General features: G+C 56.1%; 1 protein-coding gene across 1 annotated transcript; it reads right to left on the minus strand.

The window, feature by feature from the left end:
- Positions 1-6: 6 nt before the first annotated feature.
- On the minus strand, positions 7-18506 carry PNPLA3 (patatin like phospholipase domain containing 3). Its single transcript, XM_032882987.1, has 10 exons — positions 18259-18506; positions 15473-15705; positions 14478-14543; positions 11655-11864; positions 10737-10797; positions 7877-8092; positions 6859-6991; positions 5620-5744; positions 333-392; positions 7-101 (listed from the first exon to the last, which is right to left on the minus strand). Exons 1-10 carry the CDS (start codon positions 18443-18445, stop codon positions 7-9), a joined length of 1386 nt encoding a protein of 461 aa, XP_032738878.1. The 5' UTR covers positions 18446-18506.
- Between the last annotated feature and the right edge of the window lie 1767 nt (positions 18507-20273).

The raw sequence follows: 20273 nt of genomic DNA on the forward strand, positions 1-20273 counted from the left end.
TGGTCCTTAAGGGCCTATGACCCGGATGTTCACACGGATGCCGGGAAGCCCCATTGCCTGGAGGCTGCTCAAGCGCAGAGCGTCCGGTGACGCCCGCACAGCTGCTGGCGCGGTGGGCGCGAGTCAGTGTGAGGACCCGCTGGGAGCCGGCGTCCGGTGTCGCCCCTAGGAGAGAGCCAAGGGTTGGTGGGTTCGCCAAGGCTTCACCCAGGGCCCTTCCTGAGCCCTCCTGGCGCCCCGGCCGGGCGGGTGCTGTGCGGGCCCCACGCCCCCGCGAAGCGTCCAGGCTCGCCTCCCCCAGCGTCAGGGGCAGCACAGATCCGGGATGGCACCTGCTACCCTCCTGCTGAGCGCCGAGTTGTCATAGTTGCGGAAGGCCCGAGGGTGGTCCCCTCGTTGGTAAAGGGAAGGCGAGGGTCATACTACGTCACGGGATTGGAATAAGAGGGAGTGTGACAACGCCCGGCACATCGCAGGGCCTTCGGTGAGCCGTGGGGAAATCAGTGGCATCTCCATTGAGCTGCGGCCAGTGAGGACTAGCGAGATGGTCCGAGGGATGGGCTGGGGGCGGAGAACAAGAGGCCACGTGGCTTCATTTTGGTGGCGAACACAGCAGTTGCTAAGGCATGGTGGTATGCTGAGGATTTGACGCGATGGGGAGAGGTGCCTGGCTCACCGTAAACGCTGAATAAACTAGATCTTCCTGATTTTCTCCTTCAGTATTCTCTTGAGTAAGCCTCTTCTCAAAGGTAAGCCGTGAGGCTGACCTGCAGATTGTAACAAGGCCCCTGTGCCAAATATTTGAGAATCTGTTGGGTACAAGGCACTGGTGACAAGGTGACAGAAGACAGATCAGAAACACAGTCATAGCTTCATCCTCAAACACCATCTCTGACAGTCAAAATGCATAATAACATATTAAAGGCTCTGAGCAGGGGTGCCTGGGTGGCTCAGTGGGTTAAGCCTCTGCCTTCGGGCGAGGTCATGATCTCAGGGTCCTGGGATTGAGCCCCACATCGGGCTCTCTGCTCAGCAGGGAGCCTACTTCCCCCTCTCCCTCTGCCTGCCTCTCTGCCTACTTGTGATATCTCTCTCTCTCTCTCTCTCTGCCAAATAAATAAATAAAATCTTTTTTAAAAAATAAAGGCTCTGAGAAGTCCTGCAGCACCTATACCTCGCTCACTTTCTTGAACCCCGTATTTCCTAAACTGATTGGGTCATAAGAGACTTTGGGTTTTGGCTTTTGAGGCTCTTTGGCCCTCAGTGGTGTTCACCAGTAATTCTGGGGCTCCTCTTCTGGGCAAAAGGTAGGGTTGTATTTCCCTGCCCCCATCCATGTGACTTGCTTTGGTCTGCAGGTTGTAGACAGAAGAAATAGGTGTATCTGGATGACAACCTTAGAGCACCGTATTCCTTTCTCCCCATCGCTGTGACCCTCCTTCTCCCCATCAGTGACCTTCCAAATGGGGGGACAGTTTCAGGCTGGGCCAGCCAAGACTGATGGGCAAATAGCATGAGAAATAAATCTTCTGGGGGAGTCTTTGTTAAATGCAGCATAACCCAGCCTATCCTAACTGGTCAAATCACCCAGTAGACCTGCAAGGACGCCAGCTTTTTGAGAAAACTTGGCTTACACCGTGTTGACCTGGCCCCATGAGTAGTAGAAACACAGTTCAGTGACCACACTGGCTCCTTTAATAACATGAAACCTCAGGCTCAGAGGTCATAAGGAAGGGACCCTGGGACTTCCCACAGATGCCCATAGAGGTCACTCACCTCTTAGTTTGGGACACCGTGGGGTATGGGCTCCAGGGAATGGGCAGGGGGACAAGAGGTTAGATTCCAAAGGCCTTAAGTGGAAGTGGACACAGCAGGAGGGGACCAGCTGGAGGGGGCAGGGGCAGGCAGGAAGAAGGGGCTCAGTGAGTTTCTGGGTCCTGCATAGGTGACTTGGAAGTTGACAGATACAGGGCAGCTGGACACAGGAAGGATTATGTTGAGGTGCTGGGTTATGCCAAGGAGTAGCCTGGTGGAGGTGGCTGGTGGGCTCGCCCCTCACCGAGCCCAGCACTCAGGACAGCCTGGTGTCCCAGAGGAAGGAGAGGGACTCTAGGGGGAGGGACTCTTGGTCCAGCATCCAGGACAGAGCATGTTGAGGAGATCACCTGGCTGGTGGGGTCCTAAATCTGGGGGAGGAGGGCAACATTTGAAGGAACTTGTCTGTAAGGAAAGGAAAACAAAAGCAGGGCTCCCGAGAGGATGTAGAGACGACGGAAAACGGTTTCAAAGTCACATTTATTGTGTTATTTTCCAATGAAAGAAACGTTGACCGCAGAAATTTGAAAACCACATACAAGCACAACAAATGGACTGCAGTTACAGATAATGGCATAATGACAACCACTGTCAGTCCTGGGGGATACGTTCTCTACTTTTCCTCTGTATACACATACACACCCACAATTTGTTTTTTGTTTTTTGTTTTTGTTTTTTTTAAACAAAACGGGGCTCACGCTCTGCACCAAGTTTTGTTACCTGTTCACCAAATAAAGACTGTTGTTCCTTGGCATTTGCTAGACCACACAGTCATCATCCCTGACTCTTCCCGTGGAGTGTACACCAGAGCGTAAGTGTGCCATATAAAGAAGGAGGAGTTTTGTTTGATAAGGTGGTAGGAACTCAAAGAATGTTGATCCGTGCTGATCAGAAACCTCAGCCGAGCGGGAGAGGTGTGGGGCTAGGGTGGCAGTAAGGCACAGGTGGGGAGTGGAGACCTCTTTGTGTTAGCACACGTTTTTAAAACAATCATAAAACATGCTCACTGTGAGAAGCTGAAACAGTTCAAAACATAGCAAGAAAAGCGGCTGCATGTGATCCTATCAGCTGTTAACATAATTCCTTCCTTAGAACAATCAGAGGAACTAGCCTATATATGGTCTATGCAGAAATACAGCGGTTATTGAAAATACGGCTCAAGTGTGCTCCTGTCTGCCGCGGGGCCCTGCAGCGCTCCTGAAGGAAGGCAGCTCATCAGGGAACCTGAGAACCAGGGGCTCAGGGGGACATGTGACAGAGTGCTCTGAGGGGCCCGGTGGGTCTGGCCTCCCCCCAACCCCGACTAGCGCAGCAAGCAAGGGGCAGTGCTCTGTTCTGGGGTCTCCAAGCAGCTGCGAGAGCCTGTCTCTCTCCCCTCTTGCCTCCCTTCGGAGGGGAGTGCCATCAGAACGAAGCCTCCGTACCCACGTCCCCAGGACACAAGGACGCAGCAAGGAGCCGCAAGGTGGGGATTCTGAGTGCTGGGCGGTGGCTCCGTATGCCTACAAGGAGCCTGCCTCAAGGTGTCCACAGTCTCATGGCAGCTCAAGGGACAGGCTCTCATGAAGGCTGCCCCAAGAACCACATTCCTCTTTTCAAGGTCTTGTCTTTGTAAGAAAGTGCTGTATTGGAACCTTCTGGTTCTTCAACTCCCAGTGTACTGATTCAGTACAGGGGAGAGATGTAGCCTGTTTTGCCAATGTTGAGGATTTCGAGCTTATCGCTGTTGTCTTTTGGTTACACTCAAATGCATAAATCAGAAAAATAGCACATTTCACCTGCAGTGACATTACTCTGTGCTTGCCAACCCATCCCACCTGGAGAGAACGTAGGTGCCCGTCTCTTTCTTGTCTCCATTAAGGCTCTGGGAGTATGGGCAGGGGCTATTGAGAAAAAAGGGGCACAGGCCACAAGCCCTTCTGTTGTGCTGGTAATGGCCTGGGAGCCCAGGATGCCTATTTGTGCTGTGCACTGCATTTTTTTTTTTTTTTTTTTTGGTAAGGCTTAGTAACACCTCCCTGATTCACATAACGTACAATGCAACAGATAATAAGACTCCCTATAGTTTATACAAAACTCTATCAAATATTTAGGCCAGGTCAAAGAAGTGTTCCAAAATGTAAATAAGTGAGCATCTTTTACCACCATGGTCAGTGCCCTCCCTGGGGAATGCTGCATCCCCCCCTACCCCACCCCACCCCTGCCACACCAACCACTTCCTGTCTGGGGAAATGGGGTGATGTTACTCTTCCTTCTAAACCCCAAGACTGCACAAAGGGCAGCCCAACCCCCAGCCGTAAGTCCCCCCCCAGTCCCCACCCCCACACACCCCCAGCCCATCACAACACAGGATGCTCCCGGAACATTGCACTGGGAAGGCTGCAAGGTGGTTGGCGGTGGCCCCTCCGCCATGGGCTCCCTGGTGTCATTTCCCAGCCAAGTGAGCTAACAGACCCAGATGCTTAAATATCAGGCTTCCTTAAGCTCTAGACCAACACGTACACCAAAAGTAGTTTCCTAGCTTTTCCTAAAAACAGTAGTTTGCCTTTGGTTTCAATAAACCGTAATTTCGGCACCGAGGCAGGACCCCGTGTGTCAGACCCGGGCAGATCCCTGCCAGTGTGGGCGTAGCTGCAGAAAAATCGGGAAGTGCCTGCGGAAGAGTGTCCTAGATTTGTCTCCTGATTAACTCAGGAATGCGTCTGCCCGAGGAAAGCGAGCGGGAAAGGAGGAGTCCCTCGCAGCTCCAGCCCGCAAACGCCAGGCCAGACAGGAGGACCAGTTTGCTCAGAGGCCTCAGCTCCGGCCCCTGCTGGGCAGCACGAAGAGGAGCAGTGCCTTCACGTCCCTCAGGGAAAGCTGTTGGCCATTTGCTGGTGTCCTCGATCTGAAACAGGTGAAGGCTACTGACTCAGCCACTGTCCTGCTGCTCCGAGGTCTTCAGCCTCAGCAAGGACGGATGGCCACCACCAGCCCCTCCATGCATGCTTGGGTCACTGCAGGGGGGTGGTGTCCAAAACCACAGTGCTCTCCCAGGCTGGGCTGATGTCACCATCCTGGGATTCTAAGCTGGTGGCTCTCCAGCACCTGGACCGCTCCCACTGGACATCCGCAGGCACAATGGAGCCCATCAACAGGCCCCACATAGACCAACTCAGCCACAAGCCTGCAGCACCATCCCCAGGCCGCCTCCTTCTGACCAGCTGCTCCGCTCCCTCGGGACTCAGGCAGACCCCAGGATTTGCAACTGGCACCTCCTTCTGGCCCTAGAGCCTGCAAATGGCTCCGTCCTGCAGGTTCTAGTGAGACCAGGCCCTCCTCATCCTTACCTGAGCCAGTGCAGTGGCCCTCTAGCTCATGAACCTGCCTCCCGATGGTCCAGCGATGAGGGCTCCTTCCCATGGCCACAAGAGTCATTGCCCACTGCAGACCAGACCCTTCCACTGCCCCAGTTTGAACCCTTCTGTGTCTGCCAATAGCACTGAGCCCCCATCTCCTGAGTGCCCACCATGTGACCAGCACTGTGCCATCCCAAAAGCCACACAGAAGCCCAGCGAGGAGATGAAGATCACCCACACGGAACAGGTGAGGCCGCCAAGGGCCATGATTTTCAAGATTAGACCCAACAACCCTTATGGCTGCAACAAAGCCCTTCTTCACTCTGAATCAGTTTTCTGAATTCAGAAGCAGCAGCATCCCAGGGGCCGTGTTAGCAAAGAAGAATGCAGGGTTCCACCCCCAGGGCCCCCCCAACACCATGATTCAGCAAGCTGAGGTCAGATGAGAATTTGCATAAATAGGCACCCCCCCCCAAAGCCGCAGACCTGGAGTGGGGGAGGAGCTGCGTCATCACTCGAGAGCACACATGACAGGTGAGCCACTGCAGCCACCGGATGTCCTCGGGCATGTCTGGAAGCCACGTCACCAGTCTGTAGGAGAGACACACACACATGGACATGCACGAAAACAAGCCAAAACACACACGCACAACCAAAACCCAAAGGCAGGGACCCTAGAATAATGCCCTTTGTCCAGCGAAACTGCCAGACTCACATCTAACCCCAATCTGATCAGTCCCAGAAAGCGGATTAGGCACCTGACATGAAAGACAAACCTCCCTAAAAGCCCAAAAGTGAAGTTAGGTCACGTGGGGCTCCAGAAACCTCAAGGGATATGCGTGGAAATAAAAGGGGAGGGCTTTCCAGGCTTCTCTGTGGCACGGTACCAGCTGAAGCAGACGCAGAGAATCTCATAGTCAAGGTGGCACCTCCCTGGCCCCCACAGCCCTGCGGCACTGGGCCATGCGCCAGCTCAGCAGACTCCCCAGCCCCTGCCCCCACCCCTGCACAAATGGGTCCATGTGCTGAGCTCTGACGGGGCCTCACCCCAGGGCAGGGGTGTCGGGGAACAGGCAGCTAATTCAGTAGGGTGGGGAGGGGGTCTGGTCAGGAGAACCGAGCTGCATTCAGAAGGATGGTCTGGCCTCTACAAGATGGACCAAAGGCCATGTCCACCGACTCACTAAAAAGACCGTAAACACCAACATAAATCTAAAGAAAGCAGAGGTTGGGGACGCCTGGGTGGCTCAGCTGGTTAAGAGACTGCCTTCAGCTCAGGTCGTGATCCTGGAGTCTCTGGATCGAATCCTGCATCAGGTTCCCTGCTCCGCAGGGAGTCTGCTTCTCCCTCTGACCCTCACCCTTCTCATGCTCTCTTTCTCAAATAAATAAAATCTTAAAAAAAAACGAAAGAAAGCAGAGGTTAAACAAATACCCAGGATTCAAGTGTGTGCCTCCCAACGTTCCATGAATAAAATCCCGAAATGGAAGGGTACACCTACTAAGAAGGGGCAAACAAGAGCCTGGAGAAAAGAGGCAGCCTGAGAGGGGTCACCGTGAGGCACCTTGTAGGGCTCTCCTTGTGGACTGTGGGCTCTGTGGCACTCTACACGGAGCCAGGCCACAGGTCAAGCGCCCTTATGTGGATTCTCTCCATCTCCACCCAACCCTGGGAGGAAAGCACAAAGCCACACAAAAGGCTCACCTCTGGGCCACGGCGATGGCAGACTCCATGGGGAGCGTACAAGGCAGCATCACATACGACAGGACCTTAACCGGTAAGAAATTGTAAATCTTGCTCACTTGTCCACGTTGCATTTTAATTGCATTACTCAGTGCTGAAAAATATAATGTGGAGGTATGTCTCCCACCAGAGTAAAAACCAAACCACCTTCCCCAGGGGCTGCTTGGAATTTCCACAAAATACACCAATCCGGGCATCCGAAGACTCAGAAGCACTCACCATATAGATCAAATGAGTCGTTTTCCCAGAACAGCCCTCAGCTAGCCCACAGGACACAGGGTGCTCAGTGCACCGCTCTCTTTTAAATAACAACTGTTTTTGAAGGGCTACACAAACTTCTCGAATACCCCATCGACTTTTGAGTTTTTTTCCCTGAACCTTCCGCTGGACTGTTTCCTTCTGCCCAGAACCCTCCGCCAAGTGCTGGCTAGTGAATTAGCACAACAGACGTGCTAGAGCCCTGGAGCCAGGGGTGAGGTCCCCCGCGGCTCTGAATCTCTCCAAGTGCCCGATCCAGAAGCAGGTGTGTGCACGCCTGTCCACGTAATAGCTGATCACGTGATAAAGTCTATCGCCACTCAATGGAGATTCAAAACTGCAGGTCTGGAGGCAGGGAGAAATCAGGGAAAGGGGGCTCCTCGAGAAAGAAGGCTTTGCAATGGGTAAGCAAGGAAGGATGTGTTCTGGAAGAAGGGCCCACCCCTGTGCCCCCCATTCCCCATCCCCACCATCTGGTGTGCCCGGTTCACTCAAAACAGACTCAGCAGAAGACTGCTCTCCTCTAGTCATGACCCCATGGGAAGAGAGACTGAGCACGGGCCTGTGCCGGGAGTGGGGGCCCCAACAGGCCTGCCTGAGCTCCCACATGCAGGATTACTTTCTTTCACAACACCCGGGGGCGGGGGGGAAGCCCCTTCAGTCTCTCTGTGTCACAGGAAACCACATCCTCAGCACTCCCCCACCCCCACGCGGTCAGCACCTGCAGTGAGGTTGGGTGATAGGGTGTCCAGGATGCGCTCGTCCCAGGGCAGGATGCTGAGACGCAGGTGGTCCAGCAGCTCGTCTCCCTCGGGCTCCATCCTCTCCGCAGACACCCTTGGGCCAGATTCCGGGCTCCTGTGTCCCCGGGGGAAGGTAAGGGTCTTCGCCTCCTCCGAGGGTAAATCCAGGCCCGGATGGGGCTTGTTGCAGATGCCTACCGGGGACATGGGAAACCAGCCAGCAGGTGAACACGGGCAGCAGGGGACCCTACTCACACATGCACCCACAGAATGACGGGGACACAGGCAGCCACCGGGGGAGAAATGAGGGCGGGCGTACAGGTTTTTGTAACCGAGAGGAACAAGCGTGGGGCTTTGAAGCCGGAGAGATGAGAGCTTGGCTGAGGCGCCATCCCTCACTAGCTGTGCGAGTTCCACAGCCACAGGTGCATTTATGAAGGTGAAAGATAAGAATTACAACTAATTTATAATCACTGAATCACTGGTGAGGCCTGTGTTTCAGGCCCCTGATTAGGAACTTGGTAACAATTAGGATCGTTACCCCCGGTCTCTGCTCCTCCACTTCAGCTGAGAAATCAGAAGCACAGAGAGGTTAAGAGACTCACCCAAAGCCTCATAGCCCGTGAGTGCAAGAGCAGCATTCGAACCCAGGTCCGACAGTAAAGATGCCGCGCTTCCACCGTGTGGCTTTGAAAGCAGGGCTGGGTGAGGGAGTTTGGGCAGGTCCCGCCCTCGTGCTGGGGCTCACTGGCTGATACCAGTGAGTGGTTCCCGCTCTCAGAGAACTGGCTCGCTGGGCTGGTCAAGGGAACAGGCTGTTCCAGGTGTCCACGCTGCCCCCAGCTCCCCTCCTGCTCCCGACCTCTGGTTAGGAAGACCAGGAGCTGTTGCCAGATGCCTGTGCCTTGTTCCTCGGGTTGATCTCCACACCACCCTCGTGACCAGACCCCTGGCCAAGCCTCCGGCTACCTCCCTGGGCCCCTGGAGGGACCAGCATCCGCACCGTGCCAGGGGCCTTCAGAGCCTCTGCTCCCGTAGATCTTTCCTGCTTCCATCAGGCACCCTCCTCATCTGCCAGGACTGTACCCTCCCTCAGGAATGTTTCAAAGAATCTGTCCCCAGAATCTACTCACCGGTATCTTTAGACTCCAACCCAACCCAGAGGCCACCAAGGCCCATCTTCAGAACTACCAAGAATCCCCTGGGCATTTAATCCACATTCCCCTTGCTACAGGCTGGACACAGAGGCCCAGGGACGGAGGTGGTTTGCCCAAAGGCTTCTAGTTAGGAAAGTCACTGTGTCACCTGAGTGCGCCCCTAAGGGCTCTGCGCCTGTCCCTGATTCCTAGATTCCTTCCAAATTCCATTGCATTCCCAGCCTAGACCGCTCTCCGGGACTTCAGGCCCTGCCGTTAGCTGCCTCCTGCACAGCTGCCCCCGGATGGCCCTGGGATTCTGCACACCCACCCGACCCATGCACAGCATACCAGGCTTCCCCAAGAATGCTTTCCCTCCCCTTCCCGAAAGCCCTGAGCCAGGGAGCAGGGCACCCCTACCCCAGCTGCGAGACCCAGAAGCCAAGACTTCATTCCTGAGTCTCTGGTTGGTCATCCACGAGGCCTGTTCCCTCGGGCCCCTTGCAACACCCTCACTGCCCTGGCCCTTGCTGACCCTTCAGCTGCCTCAAGGGTCCCCTGGAGACCAGCATCTCACCCTCTCCGCCTGCAGCCCAAGGCCTCTACTGACCTCCCTCACTCCTCACTCCACGCCCCTCAGTGGCTCCCTACAGCTGCAGGATGCAAACCTCTATTGTGTCCACCAGGTCCAGGCCTGGCCCCTGCCCCCCCGCCGCCCATCTTTCAGTGGCCCCTACCCCTGCCACTCCAGTCATGTGTGCCTTCTTTCCCTCCTTGCTGCACTCTCTGTGGCCTGCCCACCCGTCACTCTCGGCCCCCACGCCCAGAACACTCCTGTTCATCCCAAGTTGCAACACGAATTTGCATCCTCCTGGAGCCCTCCCCTCCCCCGGGGGGGGCCATGCAGACCCCTCCCCTGTAATCCCACAGTGTCCTATAGCTTCCTGTCAGCGCACTTGGCACACACTGTCCTTCCACTTGCTTCCTGGCCCACCTGGCCCACAGGCTAAGCTCCAGGAGGGACAGAAGCCACACCTGCCCCTGCCCGGTGGTACCCCAGCACCTAGCCAATGGCGTGGCACGCTGAAGAGGCCAAACCACATTGTCCGTGCCGAGAAACACGTGCCCCTACTTCTAATTGCCGCTCCTTGCTCTCGGCCAAAGACTAGTTCAGAGAAGCAACAGGGAAACCAACTCTTAGCCTTGAAGATGAACAGCCCCCAATACATCTCAGATTGGCAAGAGCACAGCTCCCTCCGGAAAGGACAGCGGGACTCAGGGGCTGTGGCCAGAGACCCACGTGACCCACACCTGGCCGGAGACAAGGATTCTGATTTCTCCACCTGGGGCTCAGGGCCAGAAACCCGCTTAACTCCCTCCTTTGTTTATCTAAAGGTTCAAAATAGTTTCCGGGGAAAAGAAAAACCAAGGACTGCCTTCACTATGCAGACGGGGTTACTGCGGGGGGGTGGGGGGAGAGGGCGGGGGCACGGGGGGAAGTCCCCGGCTCACCTCCGTCTCCCCATTTGTCTAATGGGGCCAAGATCTCCTGGCTCCCGGGGCAAATGAGGGGACTGAGCAAGGTGTCGAGCGAGGACACCGAGCGCTGGCTTTCTACGGAACCCCAGCCACGGGTGACGGACTGCCCGCAGAGCTGGTTCAAAGGCCCTGTCTGCCCTCACCTCACCTGCAGCGTACATACCATTCTCCTCCAAGAACCTGAAGGCGTCTAAGTAGCCGCGAAGGCATATCTCACCAAGCACCTGGCAACGAATCAAGTAAGGTAAATGCAGTGCAGAGACCAAGGGCAGAGCCCTCCCCGCCCAGAGCTGCTCCCATGGCCCAGCGTGGCCACAGCGAGGCTGGACACAGGGCTCCGCACTCCTAGGAGACAGAAGTTTGCTTCCACACCGGACCAGGCTCGAAGGACACCCTGTCCGCGGAGCCTTTGCTGGCAGCCCAGCATGACAGGCACTGGTTTCTCTGGGCTCCCTTGGTCCCCAGATGAGCCTCCACTCTCCCAAATACGGGGTCCTGTTCGAGCTGTCACGGGACAATTAACAGCGGCCTTCTCCACTCATCTGGATACAAACCCCACATGCAAAGCAATGCACAGCCTCCCCGCTCTCCTGGGGCACACACTGTTGGGGTACGTCCATGCTGCCTTCTCTCTCCCCTGAGAACCATCAGTGTACATGGTTCACACATTTTCTTTATGTTAGGGAGATAAGACCCCCGATGGTAACAAGCGAGAAAGATGAAACCACCAAATGCGGCGTGGTTCTCGACCACGCTTGCAAAGACGAATCATCAGGATAACTGAGAGAAAAAAAAAAAAAGAAAAGAAAATACCACTGCCCCCTGGGTGCACCCGGGGGGGTGCATTTTGATTTCAAAAAAATCAAAGCCCCAGGATGTGGGATCTGTGCTGCGGGGCTGTTTAAGTCTTCCCAGGAGACTCCAGAGTGGGGCAGCCCTGAGCTGCTGGAAACCCTCCCCTGAGTTTCTATTTGATGAGGGAGATCTGTTTCTATTTGCGGAAAGAACAAATGGGAGGTCTCCTGGCAAGCAGGGAGGCAAAAAGGAGCTGTACCCCCAGAACACACAGCCCCCAACGCACCTTGAGGTCCGGAGGGAACAGGGCTCGAATCAGGAGGTAGACATTCTCGGAGCAGAGCCGCAGACTGAGCTTGGTCATGTCCACGTGAAGAAAGTTCGTGGACTTGACTTTAGGGCAGATGTCATACTCCCCGTAGAAGGGGGACATAGTGATGGTCGTTTTGGCATCAAAGAAAGGGACATTGTCGCTTATTCCTCCATCCACGTATCGCTTTAATGGGGAGGAGAAAAGGACATACTGTCAGAAGCTCTGGGCTGATGTCTTCTGGGTTTTTTCAGATTATGGGTAGAGGCTTCTCAGAGCCACAGGCTGATGTTGTGGGAAGACAAGGTTCCAGAACTACACTTTCAACAAAGCCTTACTGAGCATTTCTGTGCTAGGCCAGGCTCTGTGCTAGCACTCAAATGTGCTCTGTACTGTTGTGTAGTTTGTGCACTGCACAAAAAGTACTGGGCAAAGAGGCAAACAGAAGCTGGAGCCCAGCCTATATTGTGCTGGCCCAGTCTAAAGCCCAGGCAGGTGCCTATCGATGTGCCCATGTAATCTGCACGAAAGGCGTTCTGTGTGCCCTGCGGTCAGGGTACGATAGAGACCCTGCCTTGCAAGAGACTCTTCTGTGTTCAATTCCAGACCCCCTCCTTTGCTGCTTGGAAAATCAGAACCAGCGTCTTGAAGAGCTTTGGAGACTCAAGTGGCAGCGAACCTGGGTCCAGGGCAGCCTTCAGAAACCCCCCCGAACCCACAACCTAGTGGCATTTGGGATCGGCCACTGATCCCAAAGCTGTGAGCAACAGCTTTCCTGCATCCATCCCCTTTGACAACCTTTGGCTGGCACAGGCAGGTTTGGATACAATATGGACAAAGTTTGCATCGCTCAAAGCAGTGTCCGGAATGATTCCCAAATCCGAGGCCGTCCCAGGCCAGCTGTCGATACCCACAGAGAAAGGCCTGCAAATATCACAGCCCGTCCTCCCCGAGACCTACAACCAGTCCAGAGAAGAACCACCCGTGCTCAGCCATGCCTTAGCCAATCTGGAGAGTCTTGCCTCGAGTCCAAAAGATGATCACACGTGTATATGCAGTATTTTCAAAATTGTAGCCACACAATTCCCATGGAAGATGTAGGGAAGCCTCAGAAACCTCATGGCAGAAGGGGACATGGACCGGAACGTCCAGAACCTTAGGGAACACTAAGGGAGGAAGCAGGCTGACTGTTTCTCACGCAAAGAGTAGTCTCAAGTCCAATGCACCTTGTCATGGAGAATTTTCCTTTTCGTTCCAGATTTTCCTATTGTAACTCTCTGAGTTTGCTGGGCGGAATCACAAGAAGGAGGTGTTCTGATTCTCTGTGGGTTTCACTGGAGGGTACTGAATGTGTGACCCCCCTCTCCCCCACTTCTAGGGGGACTGAGGCAACCTGGGCCAGGTGAGCAAGGCGGGGACATCTCCGCTGGTGGTGAAACAGCCCCCACTTCCTGCAAGCTCCCCTGTGCCAGGCTCTGTGATGAGCAGCTCAGGGCCCTCGCTCGTGCGAGCCTCACGACACCTTGACCACACTGCACTATGAGGAACCCTTGTTTTGCAAACTCATCTCAGAAAGGTTAAGAGACGCATCCCAGGGGCACCTAGATGACTCAGTGGGTTAAAGCCTCTGCCTTTGGCTCAGGTCATGATCCCACGGTCCTGGGATCGAGCCCCACATCGGGCTCTCTGCTCCGCGGAGAGCCTGCTTCCTCCTCTCTCTCTGCCTGCCTCCCTGCCTACTTGTGATCTCTGTCTGTCAAATAAATAAATACAATCTTTAAAAAAAAAGAAAGAAAGAAAGAAAGAAACGCATCCCAAGCAGTCCAGCTAACCTGTGCCAGAGGGGGGATTCAGTCCGGGTGTGTCTGCCAGGCAGAGGCCGTGGGCATATGGGCGGACCCCTGTGCAGCTCCAGACCTGTTTTCGCATCCAAAAGCAGGGACCATGTGTCTGTTATGGGGCTGGGAAGCTTGGGAAGGCACAAGGGAATCTCGGTGTGACAAGCCTCTGCCTTTGCTCTCCAGTGTGAGGACACCACTGCTCTGGGACATTGAGATGTCGTGTCTGCTCTCGCAAGACAGGATGTCTTAGCTTGGCACTACAGATGTTAAGGAGCAGGTCATTCTTTGGGGAGTGGGCCAGCCCACGCACTGCGGGATGTCAGCCGCACCCCAGGCCTCGAGCACTCCCTCACTGTGGCAACCCAGACTGTCTCCAGACATTGTCCCGGGGTCAGGTCGGGGGCGGGGGGAGGGAGCAGAATCACCCGGTGTGATCACCATGGCCCTAGAAGGAGGCTGCCAGTGGCCTGGCATTGCCCGGCATCTGGTCTAGCACCTTCAGAAAACACAGCACACCCTGTGTCTCTCCATCCCTGCCAGGGCTCAGCAATCGGTCACAACACATATTTGTGGGACGGAACCAAATCCAAGCCCTGTCGGCAGCTTCTGCCCAAAGCCCTTTGCCCGAAAAGGGGCCGTAGACTCCGGAGTACAAAGAATAAAGCTCTCCCGAAAGCAAGGAACGGACACAGGAGCACTTTGGAGTTTAACCACACCAGCGGGGACCTATCTGGGGCGCTCAGCTGAAGATAAGAGAAACCGCTTATCTTCCAGATAGCGAGATAATTAATTCTACCTGAAAGTGGACATACTGCCCAGGTAACCGAGAAGGGGGCCAGCTGGGGAACCTTGGTCTGAGAGGCCAAGAGGCAAAGGCTCTGCATTTGGGGACAGGCCCCAGGGCGCCTGTGGCTGGGGCCCTGCAGGCAGGACCTGGGCAATTTAAAAGCAGACTCACCACGCCTCTGAAGGAAGGAGGGATTATGCCACAGAAGAAAGGGATGAAGCTGGAACAGAGCAAGGCCTGTGAAGACAAAAAGAAGTGAAACCCCAGGCCCGAAGAGCCTGCCTTCTGATACCCTGGGGGCCTGCGCATCAGCCTTCTTCAGATGAACAGAGCAACAGGCCAGAGATGGTCTTTGCAAAGGGGGGGGGGTGGCTTTAATAAACGAGCTGAACGAACAACAAACCAACCTACACACTCGTATTTCAGGGCCTAAGTAGAAGCTCCTAATGACGCTGGGACATCAGCTCCCTGTCCCTCTCCCCATGAGAGGTGCACTGGGCCCTCGCAGAGTCCCAGACTGACTGGGAAGACAGCAGACCAGGGCTTCGCAAACGCACATCATTGCCCGGAAAGCTGGTCAACAGCAGAGTCCACGGCTCACCCAGGATTCTGACGCAGCAGGCTGGAGGGGCCTGAGAGCCTGGAAGCCTAAGAAGCTTCCAGATATTGCTCATGCTGCGGATCCCAGCGGGCGGCAGGGGGGCAGGAAGCAAGACCGGCCCGCTGCAAAAAAACCTGCTCCTATGGGAATGGACCAGTGCTGCCTATCCAGAAAAAGCTTTTAAAAACAAGGTTAAATGGAGGTTGATCGTGGCTGCTGGGATGCTACAGATGCTATATATGCTAGGAATGTACATGGTGGGAGGAGAGACACCTGTGCGACTGGGTCTCTGGAAGAGAGGATCACGAGCCAAGTCTTGAAGAACGGGGAGGTAGTGTTTGAATCTGAAACCAACTAGAAATGTTCCGGGATGTAAGCGCGCTAGAGACCACCAACGGCCGGAGGCACGTAGAGTGGTGCAGGAAACCAACCAGCCTCCTGGGCAGCCAGGGCCTTTTGCATCTTAAGAAACAGGGCAGGTGGCCTCCGGCAGCCTTCTCTGTGTTGCTTCCAAAGGGAAATAGCTTTTCTTACTTGACAAGGCCCAAATAAGCAAACTGCTTACATCCACAACTTCTTCTTTGGACTGAAAATCAGACACCAGCACATTTTCCCCATCGGACACCCTGGTGAGCGAAATGTACATTTTGCCAGAGATGAGCCTGTGGACGTCGTCTGGGAGATGTGTCTGAAGATCATTTCGGAGGCGCCTGCCCAGGTTGAAGGCGGGGTGGAGGATGCCAATCTTCCGGCTCCTGGCACTCTGGGCCATGTCCATGATGAGCTCCATGATGATGTCTGGGGGGCAGGAGACAAACACACAAAGGACTGTGCCACCCCGGCAATGGCAGTGCTTTGTGGCAAGACCCGATCCCCAGGTGGCATGGAAGCGGCCAGCCTGCTTCCAGGCCCACGCTGATAAAGCAGCCACGTGCAGCCATGGGCCCCTTCCCACATGGCCATTCCCATCTGAGGTGCGTAAACAGCATGTCGGAATTCAAAGGCTTCATACAAAAAATAAATTAAAAAAATACTTCTTTAATTGTGTTTTGTGTTGATCAGGTGTGCAAATGATAATATTCCGGCTGCATTTGGATCAATGAAATTAATTCCCCTTCTGTCTTTCACTTTTTTTCACTGTGGCTGCTGGGAAATATTAAATGACACACACGGCTACCCTGTATCTCTCCTGAACAGCGCTGCCCTAGGTCCCGCCACAGGAACGAGCCTCCCGAGGCCCAGAGGCACTCTCTCCTCCGCTCCATCCCCCAAAGCCAGAAGTGGAAACACCCCAGCATCGGAGCTTTAGCACAAAGGACCTAATTCTGCAGGAAGCAGAGAGTCAGTGCAGGCTGGGGCCCAAGGGCAAGTCCATCTCTTACTGGCCACGCGACCTTGGAAAGTCACTTCACTGACCCTCACCATCTCAGACTGTGCATTTTTAACTTTGGGGAAACAAGGGATTAGATAAGCTACCATCTGTAATATCCTCAAGCCAGAGAAGGCTCCTCATGAAGAACTAGACTTACCCTTAAGCCTCTGACACCAGAATTACCATTGTCTCACGGGCAAGGGCCACATTCATGCCCCGTCAAGCCTCACCCTTGGGTCTGGACGCCCTCTGGCTGATCTGCACTGCCCTGACATACAAGGCCACCAGTCTCAGCCCAAGACCAAGCCCGTCGGAGATCAAGAGATGCAGAAGGACACACATAGGCCTGCCTGTCCTGGCCGACCTCTGACCTCAGCTCGCTTCTCCCTACACATGTGGCCCCACTGAGCCCAGGCAGAAGGGGCAAAGTTGCACACAGCTGACACATTCTGCCAGGCTCTCCCACCAAGTACTTGGCTTGGAAGGACTTGCAGGAATTCTTTCCAAGTTGTGGCCTTAGGAAATGCTCCTCAGTGGTCCCCAAATGAGATAGGAATTTAAAGCAGGGCTCCTGGAATTGGAGAAGCGGCTCCTGCCAAAACCTCTAGACCCCACTTTCCAAGGACCTGGTGGTCCCCAAGCCTCCCCCTGTTCCACAGGGTACAGACCCTGGCTGCACCTGTCCTCTGCCAGTTAGGAACTCCCTCTGTTCTGGAGTGGGTACAGGTTACCTTGACATACAAGGGCTGTCTTTTATCGCCGCCAAAGCCCAGAGTGTGAGGACTGGCCATGTGGCCGGTCTAATCCTCCCTGAGGCCACACTCCTGCCCTTTGCTCCCCTCCCATCAATGGAAAAGCCAGCCAGGGCCTCTCTCCCAATCCCCACCTCCTGGTCAGCCCAGTATCTGCTCATGGAGCCTATCCAATGGCAGGACTGCACCTACTGGCAGGGACTCCTGGCCATGCAGGAACAAAGTCACTCCCTGTCGGCCAAGTCCAACACCACAGTCCCCAGGGAAGAGCAAAGAGTAGATGGCTAAGGAAGCTGAAAGGGGACAGAGGAGGGGCACTCTGTTCCTGTCTAGGGGTCTTTGGGTGCAACGGCTCCAGCTGTCACTTGTCCCAGGTCCTGCCCCGGGGCTCAGAACCCCAGGCCACACCCTAGCTTGGCCCACCTGGGCACAAGCCCACATCTTGCCCTCCCACCACCAGCTATAGACACAGATGTTCAATTAGCACGAGATTCAAATGAACAGGACCTCATTTCCAGGGCACTGACCTGGGGGGGTAAGGATGGTTTGGGGGAGGTTCAGGGATCCACCCCAGCCCTAGGAAAGGTCTAGTACCGCCTCCAAGCCCCCCACCCCACAGCATCCCCCCTCCCGTCTCCCCCATGACCCTTCCATCCAAACCAGTAAACCTACCCAGGAGGACTCCGAAGTGTTTCCCTCCTGAAACGCTATCCAGCACACCCCACCCTACCCCCAGTAGGGGCCAGGCTTGTCTCCAATCCCTGTAGTCTCCAGAGGGAAGACGGCGCCTGCCCAGGGACACAGCCAAATGTCCCCCTCCGGGTCCAACCCAGAGCAAAACGCCCAGCGCCTTGTGACCTGATGGCAGGGACCGCAGGGACCAGCTCCACCCTTACCTCCTCCCCACCCGCCCCCATCCTGCCCCCTCCTCCACGATGCTCCGTTTGAGCTCACTCTCAGTTCCGGGGCTAGGGGCTTCCTGTAAGCCCTGGCGCCACAGTAGGGCAGATACGCTTAGGGTTCCCACGCCCAGAAGAGCCAAGGCCAGGCGCACCCCGCTCCCGGGCTGGCCACAGAGAACCCCCCCGCGCCGAGCAAGAGGACCCGGCAGAGGTAGCATCCGTCTGGGGATGGGCGCCCCCCACCCCAGGACGTACCCCGCGGTGTCGGTGTACCATCCCAGCTCCACCCGGCGGAGCCCCGGCGGCGGCCCCCGGACGTACGTACCCAGCGAGATCCCGCAGAGCAAAAAGACTCCGTGCAGCGCCCCGGCCGAGGCGCCGAACAGCATGCGCGCGTCCTGGACGAGGTGCGGAGCGCGCTCGCTCAGGCAGCGGGTCGCCCCGATGTGGTAGAAGCCCAGGAAGCCGCATCCCGAGAAGGACAGGCTCCATCCGCGCTCGGGGTCGTACATAGCGGCGGCACAGCGGGGGTCTCGGGTTCGGGGCCTGCGGTGGGAGTCGGACGCGCTCCCGCGCTCGCGGAGGTGGAGGGGTCCCGCGTCGGGATCGGCGTCTGGGGACCGCCCCGCACGGCTCTGCGCCCCAGGGCGCTCTCCGCCGGTCCTCGGCGCCGCCGCTCAGACAGTTCTTGCGTGACGTCACCGGCAGCCCCGCCCCTCGGTCCTGCCGCCGAGCCACCCGGCGCCCAGTGGGGGCGGAGAGGGGTGGCAGGGCGCTCACTCGGCCCACCTCTGTCGCCGCTGGGGTGCTGGGAGGGGTCTGGGGCCGTGGCAGAGGGGAGAAGAGGGCCTCAACCCCAGATGGGGGTCGGAGAGCAGTTGTGCGTCCCCCAATGGCAATGGATGTCCTGGACACGGAGGGCTCCCTTTCCGTTTCTTGTCATCCCTTGAATCAGGGAGGACACTGCTGGACACCTCCTGGGGAAGAGGACCCAGTGGGAGGAGAAGGTTCCCCGGGGCAATTGACTCTGGACGGGGCTGGGAAGCAATCAACCATTGGGCACGACTGTGGCCCAGTGGGTCGGTCAACGGGACATGGGATTGCATGTGTTCGATGAGGTCACTGGGTGAGAGTTGTGAGGAAGGTGCATATGGGTTGGAACAGAAAGTTTCCTCCAAAGGGGGTAGGGCTGCGTGGGTGCGAGCGCTCCAGTCCCGGGGTCATGAATGGACTGAGCCGTGGGATTGGATCCATTTCAGTAACAGCTACCACCCGCTCTTGTGAAAGTACAGAACACCTGGAGAGGGCTAGGATTTTTACGGTGGTGGTGGTGGCGTGATGGAGGGAGAAAGGGCGGGGATTGAAGGCATTTGCAAGAAAAAGGGTACAATGGTGTGTTCAGTTAATCAAACGCAGAGGCCATCAGACTGAGGTGGCACCAAAGTCAGCCGTCACACCTGTGATGCCTCAAGGTTAAGAAATCAAACCTTAAGGACGACCCACAGAGCCTTCCCGAATAAGCCAACCACCCAAGCTGCCATCAGTTTGAGTAAAGCCCTTGCTTTGCTTCTGTCCTCTCTAGAAAGTCTTGTCCCTACCTCCAGTTGGGGAGCACTCCTAACCACTCCATGTCTGGCACTGCCTCATTCAAATCAATTTAGCTCTAATACACCCTTACAATTTTAAATTCGCCTCAGTGTATCTTTCAGTGGGTGGACCACAGAATGTAAGCCGGGGAAGGAGGGATGTGAGAGTCTGAACAGGGCTGTGGGTGTGGACAGAGCTGCAGGGTCAGTGGTCTGGGGTTCTCGTTGGGGCAGAAGCACCACTGGGTGGGTAAGCACCCTGCAGGGGAGCGGGCGGGGGTCCTGGCTTAGGAGGATGAGAATGGGGTCCTGGGTGCGGAGCAGCTGGCGGAGGTGATGACGTGAGGGCGTGACCGTGGGTGGATGGGAGAGTGGTGTGGAAGACAAGGCCATTTAGGGAGCTCACGGGGTGGAGAGAAAGCAGTGAGCCAGGGCACGAGGCCATCCACGGACGCCGGCAGCTCAGGCTCGGGTACGGTCTCTGAAGCGGCCATGGGGCTCAAAGCACCAGGGGTTTGAAGGACCAGGAGGACGGGTGGTCTGGAAGCAGAGGCGAGGAGCAAGGAGATTGCCCACCGAGAGAGAACCCGGCTTCCTGGGGGGACCAGCAGGAGGATGGCTGAGGATGGGAGGGGCTGCTAATGAGCTCTGAGTAGGAAGGGAGCTCACCAGGGCACAGAGTGTGTGGGGAGTGGGCCAGGGCTTGGCTGCAGTTTCCTGGGCGCCAGAGAGAGCCAAGCAAAGGGAGTCCCAG

This window comes from Lontra canadensis, unplaced genomic scaffold (genome assembly GCF_010015895.1).
Source record: "Lontra canadensis isolate GAN:19392208 unplaced genomic scaffold, GSC_riverotter_1.0 scaffold84, whole genome shotgun sequence".
In the NCBI taxonomy this organism is placed as follows: Eukaryota; Metazoa; Chordata; class Mammalia; order Carnivora; family Mustelidae; genus Lontra; species Lontra canadensis.